A 9,513-nucleotide genomic window follows, 5' to 3' on the forward strand; every position below is an offset into this window, starting at 1 on the left:
CATCCACATCGCAAGCCTCAATACCACAAGCACCAGCAGCATCACCGGCATCAACAGTACTACCATCATCAACACCAACAGTATCATTACCACCACCAACAACCACATCCACATCACACGCCTCCACATCACAATCTGTACCTCGGGCATCAACATCATATGTACCATAGGTACCAAGGAGTACCAACGACAACAAACGATGAAGTATTAATTCATCACCTCATTGAAGAAATATTCTGCAGGGAATATGTAGTTTCTAAAAGTTTTAGGGGCTGTTTGGTTCGTGGTTTTGAAATACCAGGATTTAAAATCCCAAGGGATTTGAAATGCTTCAGGATTTTAAATCCTGGGATTTTAAATCCCATAACGTGTTTGGTTCACATTTTTTTTTTAAGTTTTTTACCAGATTTCTGATTCATTGACAAAACTACCCTTTGTTGATAAAAAATTTATACTACAATTACTTATCAATACATAACGATAGAATTATGACCATATATCTTAATGTTAAAACAATAAAACACAAAATAAGCTGTTAAGACATCAAAATATAGTTGGAGCTTTCTAATTACAATATAGTCAACCAGATTTACATTCCTTAGACAAAACAACTTTCATAATATAGTTTTGCTCATAGTCACAAACCAAAAGGCTAGCAAAACATTCACAATCAAAAAATTAATCCATGAAAGTTACATAATATTGTTAAAACATACCAACATACAACCCAACTACTCTTTCAACATATACTTCATCGAACCCTCTCTATTTTATTCATCCAAATCCCAGTAAGCTTCAACATTATCGTTTTCACTTCTAATCTTTCCCATTACCCGGAACTTTTCTTCTTGAGTAAGTGATGCCATTTTGAAAATATCAGTAGTGATTTTGGCCCTTTTCATTTTTAAATCCACATGAAAGTCAATGTCTCGACTCACTGTGTTAGCCGCTTCGCTTATAGTATTACCAAGTACATTAACTACTTCATGCAATCCATCAACCAAAGGATCGGTTTGATTTTTTCTTTTTCTTTTCTTCCTAGGAACACTTGAAACATTTTCATCTTGAATATCTGTATTTTCCTGGACTTAAACATTTTCATTAGCTTGAGTATTTGTATTTCCTTCGACTTGAACATCTTCATCGAATTCTTGCATTCCTATATTTGTCTCCTCATCGATGTCACCAAATGATCTACTTCCACTCCCGTGAGCGGAATCTTTTCCAAAAACAGTACACAATTCATTATTGTGAGGAAATGGTTTGTTTCTCCATTTAGCCGCTTCTTTATGATGCTATTCAATGCCAAAATAATGAAGTTAAATGCAAGAACAATTTATCTAACATTAAATCAAGCAATATCTAATCATATATTCTAGAAGTGTATAGTATTTACCTTGATATACTCATCCCAAACTTCAGAAGTAGCACTCAAAAGTTTTGTATCATCTAACCAACCAAACCCGCTTGTGTTAGAACCACTAAAAATGTCATGAACAACTTGCCAAACACGCTTCATAGTCCTTACCTTTGATTCAATGTGGGGTTTACCCAACAAACCCGAGCTCGGAAATGATTCTTTTAACTTCTCTTTGAGATGTTTCAAGTATCCCGATTTAAAGCCATTATCGTCTTTAAATCGACCATTATTAACCATATTTACAAGAATCTCAACAAGCATTGTTTCTTCAACTGGTGACCACCCGCGATAACCTCTATTTTGAGTTGTCATAACTTATTTTATTTTGCTAGTCAGATTATACAGAAAAAAGCAACTTAGACATCTACGTTATGCATAATTTATCAATAAAATCACAGACAAAATGCACATGTTTTCTTGTTATCAAAAACCTTAAAAAAAATTAGGTAGTGTGAACATCATACACACATGTAATATAGACTATAGATACAAATGCATACATATATTAATGCACATTAAATACAAAAAAAAATCAAGTTAGAGATCTACGTGACTATGTCATACCTAATTTATCAATAAATTTCATAGACGAAATACACATGTATGTCATACCTAATCTAAACAAGCAGTAGCTAAAAAGTATTATAATCAATATTAATAAACAAAATGAAATCAGAAAAATTTAAATAATACGGAACACAAAATCAATGAAAAAGACATCATTTATTGCACATAAAATTTACTCCATCCTTTAATCCAAATTTGAAGCAGGTTATATATTATATATTTTATAATAATGATGATTCGTAAAATTAAAGCAAGCAAACGATGGATCGCAAAATATATGTCGATGTCTCACCTGTAATCGAAGAAAATCAGCGATTATAGAAAGACATGAAAGTGGCGGTGTGGTGTTTGGTTTTGTGCAAATGAAAAGGATGAGTTGCTGTGCCTTTATTAATATTGAAGGGTATTTTGGTCTAAATAAGCCGGTTGAAAACTCTGTGTTTCATAAACATTTGAAATCCCTTGACCCTACAAAGTATTTGAATTCCCAAAGCAAAAGGATTTGAAAAGCTCCTCGTAATTTAAATCCATTCATTTTTTAAGCAACCAAACATGGGTTTTCATGGTATTTCAATTCCAAATCCCATGAAATACAATGAAATCCCACATACCAAACGGCCCCTTAGAGATTAATTATTCTAGTTCTAACCTTAAACCAGATGAGTAGATGGATAGAGATGATAGAGGAACCCCTGACAAGAATGGTGTGTAATTTACAAGCTAGACTTGTTGTACAAGCGCCACCAGCGGTATCACCAACATCACCATCAGTATCACCAACACCAGCAACACCTGTAGCACCACAAGCTCCACCAGCTCCATAACCACCGAAGATATCGACAGCACAATCACCAATGGTTATATTGAAATAACGAGTTATGGAGTATTAACTTATTATTTCCAAAGAATTTATATATTATATATATATGAATTTTAGAAACCATAATATATCTTTTCGTACTAAGCTATTACGTATGAATTTTTAAGGGTAAGTATGTCATAACCCGTCCTAAACCATAAGGACAAATATAATAACATATGATTTCATCGCGAGGTATTGACCTCTATATGCGACATTTTTCAAAGAAAACTGCATTCGTTTTTACAATACAAACCATAACTTTTATTAAAAATACAAAGTTTAAACAACATAATAATGATTATCGTTTAGCGATAATCTTAACCTTACAAACTTTACATGTGATGATAACAACATGATTTCCAACGTATTTTACATTACAACTTCTCCGATATGCAGTTTTATTTTTGACACAAATATGCATACTCAAGATCTTGCTTAAATTCAACATGTTGCAGCGGAAGCTTTTAGTTATCACCTGAGAATAAACATGCTTAAAATGTCAACATAAAGTTGGTGAGATATAGGTTTAATGCCGACAGCCTTATAAATATAGACCACAAGATTTCATATATAAACGTTTTAATAAAGATATTCTAAGTTGTTGAGCACTTGATAACCATACTTAACATTTAATCAACGTCGCATATTCCCTTTATTATGAAATCTTACTACACCATACCAAGTGTAGTCACCGAAATGAAGTACTGTGTAACCGTTGAATACTGGTCGTCCAGTCCGGTTGGGGTTGTCAGGTCCGATAGATCTATCAACAGGATTCGCGTTTACAATACCTCATGTAAATAGTAGTTACCAAGTTACAGGGAAGTATGCCAGTGGTACAACTCAACGTAGAATATATATTTTTAATCACTTGTGTCCATAACGTAAATCATAAAATGCATGTATTCTCATCCCAAAATATTTATAGTTTAAAAGTGGGACTATATACTCACTTTTGCCTTGAAGGTATTTAACTCGACCTGGTCTCCGATAGATATCACGAACCTAACCATATATATAATATATCAACATATTTTCTTTTCAAGTAATCGTTATATATATATATATATATATATATATATATATATATATATATATATATATATATATATATATATATATATATATATATATATATATATATATATATATATATATATATATATACTTATAATACTTTTAATATTTTCTTAGTCCGTAGTTAGCAGTCCGATGTTAGTGGTCCACAATTAGTTGCTCAATAAAATAAATAAAGACCCCATCGTATTCGTATTGATCAGAATTAATCTCGACCCATGGTACCATGTTGTCAAATGACGTGTTGCGTACATAAAGTACCGTGTTGTCAAATGACGTGTTGCGTACAATCATGAGGTCTTATGATTAATCTTCTCGTGTTGTTTACGGGTGGTCCTGAAATATATAAAATCAAATAATAAGTAATTATATATAAAATATCATATTAATTATAAAAGATATGATTAATTTACTTTATCTCCAAATATTTTCGTAGCTAAACTAGCTTCGGATACCCAATCTTGTTTTAGTCGTAGTTTCTTCATTACAACTCTGTTTTTGTTGGTTCAACTTGCCACTTCCTTGGATCGAGTCAAATTTTAAGAATATAAACTGGAAATACCTTAGTTTGTATTCGAAATCACAGGTTATAGGTCAAACTTTGGTGAAACTTATGAAAGTGATCATTTTCCATCATAAAAACAACATTTAATGATCATTTTTCTAAAAATACTTACACTTTGAGTTAAACCATGAAATTTTTATGTGTTAACATATTCATAAGAAATATCATTTTTATAGAACATGAACTTCCAATTCAAAGTTCAAGATGGTTTTTAATTATCCAACCCAAAACAGCCCCCGGTTGCACTCCGACGACGTAGATTCAGTTTTTAAGGTGTTCTTTGTAAAACCAAGTTATATCTTGTTAAGTTAGCATATCATTATGATATATTATAGGTCTTGAAGTGTTTTAAAAGTTAAGTTAGAAGGATCTATTTAGTTTGCAAACAAGTTTGAAATCATTCAAACTATGTTCTTGTTGTTAAAATTTTACAACATAAAATAAGATAGCTATATAATTATGAATCGAACAAGATTATGAACAAGGTTACTACCTCAAGTTACTTAGACAAAGTTACTGTAAGAAATAAGAAAAAATCTTGGAATCAAAGAGTGGTGGAGTTAGATCAAAAGGTTGGAAGTATACTTATGGTGTTTAAGGCTTGTAATTGAAGCTAAATGATGGGGAAAATGCTTGAAGATGATCAAGTATGAAGTTAGGAGTATTTTGAGAGAGAAATAAGGGTGTAGGTATGAGAAAATGGAGTGAAGAAATGGTGTTCATTCATAAAAACGTTTTTAGTTTATAAAGAAAGAAAAGGATTCCTAATTTTGTTTTCTTACTAATAATTCATGCTACTTGACAAATCCTAGTTACCTCATATCTAGGGCAGTAATAATGTTGATTAAGATGTTGATTTGATGTGTATATACCAATAGTAAATACGTATAGAAGCTGGGTATGATACGGGTACATATACCCTAGATATACGTATAGAAATCTTGAGGAAACGGAATGAGAATTCAAATATAGCTATCTTTTGTGAATATACTTATATTGTTTTATGTATTTAAGTCCTTAAAAAGTGATTAAATACATTATATATACGATACATGTATAAGCATTATAGGTTATAAGTATATATATCAAAGAATGTTACGTATAGTTATCGTTTTGAAAACTTAAGTTAGTAGTTTCAAAATATACTTATAACTCATTGTCATTAGTACACAATGAGATGTTAAACCATCCTTAGATCATGTTAAATATATATAAATACATATATATATACACAAATGTATAATTATCGTATGTTATATAGTTCGTGATATCATCGGTCAAATTGGACGGTCAAACGTTGTGTACAACTCTTTTCAAAAACACAAGTCTCAACAATTTGGATTGCTTATCATGTTGGTAAGGTTTAATTTATGTAAATATTAATCTCATAAGTATAAAACGATTAGAAAAATCCTGGTCGTTACAGTACCTACCCGTTAAATAAATTTCGTCCCGAAATTTTAAAGTTGTACCTATTTTGCGTTGTCGGGAAACAAATGTGGGTACTTTTGTTTCATCTGATCCTCTCGTTACCAAGTAAACTCGGGACCCCTTCGAGCATTCCAACGAACCTTAACGATTGGTATGTTGCTCTGCTTGAGTTGTTTAACTTCACGGTCCATGATTTCGACTGGTTCTTCTATGAATTGTAGTTTCTCGTCGACTTGGATTTCTTCAAGAGGAATGGTGAGATCTTCCTTTGCAAGACATTTCTTGAGGTTTGAGACGTGAAATGAATTATGTACTCCGGCGAGTTGTTGTGGTAACTAGTGTCGATAAGCTACAATTCCGATGCGTTCGATGATCTTGAACGGGCCTACATACCTTGGGTTCAGTTTACCTCTTTTTCCAAAACGTATTACACCTTTCCAAGGTGACACCTTTAGCATAACCATGTCACCGATCTGAAACTCTAATGGTTTCCTTCGGACATCGGCGTAGCTCTTTTGGCGACTACGAGCTGTTTTCAATCTCTCCTTGATTTGTACTATCTTCTCAGTAGTTTCATGTATGATCTCGGGACCAGTTAATTGTCGATCTCCTACTTCATTCCAACAGATAGGGGATCTACACTTCCTTCCATATAGTGCTTCGAATGGTGCAGCTTTAATGCTCGCATGATAACTATTATTATACGAGAATTCTGCTAATGGTAGATACTTATCCCATCCGTTTCCAAAATCTATCACACATGCCCTGAGCATGTCTTCAAGAATTTGAATTGTTCTTTCACTCTGCCCATCAGTTTGTGGATGATATGCGGTGCTCATATCCAAACGAGTTCCCAGGGCCTCCTGTAGTGATTGCCAAAACTTTGATGTAAATCTACTATCACGATCGGATATAATGGAAATCGGTATTCCATGCCTTGAAACAATTTCCTTTATGTATAATCGTAATAGTTTCTCCATTCTATCCGTTTCCTTTATAGGCAAAAAATGTGCAGATTTGGTGAGATGATCAACTATTACCCAAATGGTGTCATAACCCCAGGCAGTCTTAGGTAACTTTGTGATGAAATCCATGGTAATACCATCCCATTTCCATTCTGGGATTTCTGGTTGTTGAAGTAACCCTGACGGCTTCTGGTGTTCTGCTTTAACTTTGGAACAAGTTAAACATTTCCCAACATATGTTGCAACGTCTGTCTTTAAATTAGGCCACCAATAATGCGTCTTAAGATCTTGATACATCTTTCCAACTCCAGGATGTATCAAGTATCTTGTCTTATGTGCCTCATTCAATATCAACTTCCTTAATCCACCCAACTTTGGTATCCAAATACGGTTTGCAAAATATCGAATTCCGTCTTCCCGTATAACAAGTTGCTTCTCATACTTCTTCATTATTTCATTTCCTATGTTTTCTTTAGTAAGAGCTTCTCGTTGAGCCTCTTTGATTTGTGAGTTGAGATTCATGCGAATTTTTATGTTCATTGCTCGTACTCGAATTGGTTCCCGTTCCTTTCTGCTTAAAGAGTCAGCCACCACGTTCGCTTTCCCGGGATGATAGCGAATTTCACAATCATAGTCATTTATCAGCTCGACCCACTTACGTTGCCTCATGTTCAGATGTTTCTGATCAAAAATATGTTGAAGGCTTTTATGATCAGTAAACACAGTGCATTTAACCCCATATAAATAGTGTCTCCATATCTTCAATACAAACACTACTGCTCCCAATTCTAAATCATGCGTCGTATAATTCTGCTCGTGAATCTTCAATTGTTGGGATGCATATGCAATAACTTTCTTTCGTTGCATAAGGACGCAACCAAAACCTTGTCGCGAAGCATCACAATATATCTCAAAATCATCGTTCCCTTCAGGTAACGATAAAATAGGCGCCGTAGTTAACTTCTTCTTCAGTAATTGAAATGCACTCTCCTACTCAGAGGTCCATTCGTACTTCTTCCCTTTTTGCGTTAACGCTGTTAATGGTTTAGCTATTCGGGAAAAATCTTGAATAAACCTTCTATAATAACCGGCTAAATCCAAAAATTGGCGTATCTGCGTTGGTGTCTTAGGAGTCTCCCATTTTTCAATGGCCTCAATTTTAGCTGGATCAACCTGAATTCCTTTGCTACTAACAACGTGACCAAGAAATTGCACTTCTTTCAACCAAAATGCACATTTAGAAAATTTGGCGTATAACTGTTCTTTTCTTAACAATTCTAATACCAACCTTAAATGCTGCTCATGCTCTTGCTCATTTTTGGAATAGATGAGAATATCATCAATGAAAACAATAACAAACTTATCTAGATACGGACTACAAACTCGATTCAAGAGGTCCATGAATACAGCTGGTGCATTCGTTAATCCAAACGGCATGACCAAAAATTCGTAATGACCGTAGCGTGTCCGGAAAGCAGTTTTCGGAATATCTTCTTCTTTGACACGTAGTTGATGATAGCCCGATCTTAAGTTGATTTTCGAGTACACACATGATCCTTGCAGTTGATCAAATAAGTCGTCAATTCTCGGTAGTGGATACCGATTCTTGATAGTTAACTTATTTAATTCACGATAATCTATACACATTCTAAAAGATCCATCTTTCTTTTTAACAAATAAAATTGGAGCTCCCCACGGTGAAGTACTTGGTCGTATGAATCCTCGGTCCAGTAATTCTTTTAACTGACTCTGAAGTTCTTTTAACTCGGACGGTGTAAGTCTATATGGAGCACGAGCAACCGGTGCAGATCCTGGTACAAGATCTATTTGAAATTCTACAGACCTGAAAGGAGGTAGTCCCGGTAATTCTTCCAGAAATACATCGGGAAAGTCTCTTACTACATTTACATCGTTAATATTTTTCTCCTTTTCTTCAACTTTCTTTACATGTGCTAGGATGGCATAACATCCCTTTTCTAAGCACTTTCGAGCTTTCAAACAGCTAATGAGATTTAGGTTTGGGTTACCTTTATCTCTGTAAATCATTATCATTGATTTATCCTTTCGAGGAATACGAATTGCCTTTTCATCACACACCACTTCGACTCCTACTTTGGACATCCAGTCCATGCCGATAATTATGTCAAAACTTCCTAATTCTATGGGTATCAAATCAATCTTAAATGTTTCTCCGGCTAAATTTATTTTACAATCACGGCAAATTTTATCGGCTTTAATTAGTTTACCATTAGCTAACTCAATCATGTACTTAGCATCTAGAGGTAATGATGAACAATTCAATTTAGCGTAAAAGTCTCTACACACGTAACTTCTATCGGCACCAGTATCAAATATAATAGATGCTGATAAGTTATTAATGATAAACGTACCCGTAACAAGCTCCGGGTATTCACACGCCTCTCTAGCATTAATTATAAATGCTCTTCCACGTGTAGGTCCGTTATTCTTCTCTGGATTTGGGCATTGGCTCTTATAATGACCCTGTTTCCCACACCCATAACAAGCAACAGTGGCCAAGGCAGTTCTATTTGCATTGGTGGCAGGAGTCTTGGTGCCATTGGTATTTGTAACATGAATCCTACAATCTTCAGCAAGATGACCCCTT

General features: G+C 34.1%; 1 protein-coding gene across 1 annotated transcript; it reads right to left on the bottom strand.

Annotated features, from left to right (window-relative positions):
- Positions 1–770: 770 nt before the first annotated feature.
- LOC139900492 (uncharacterized protein At2g29880-like) lies at positions 771–1,732 on the bottom strand. Its single transcript, XM_071883259.1, has 3 exons — positions 1,397–1,732; positions 1,131–1,295; positions 771–1,082 (listed from the first exon to the last, which is right to left on the bottom strand). The coding sequence occupies exons 1-3, from the start codon at positions 1,730–1,732 to the stop codon at positions 771–773; spliced, it is 813 nt and encodes a 270-aa protein (XP_071739360.1).
- Positions 1,733–9,513: the final 7,781 nt, after the last annotated feature.

The sequence above is a fragment of the Rutidosis leptorrhynchoides genome, chromosome 3 (assembly GCF_046630445.1).
Source record: "Rutidosis leptorrhynchoides isolate AG116_Rl617_1_P2 chromosome 3, CSIRO_AGI_Rlap_v1, whole genome shotgun sequence".
NCBI lineage: Eukaryota > Viridiplantae > Streptophyta > Magnoliopsida > Asterales > Asteraceae > Rutidosis > Rutidosis leptorrhynchoides.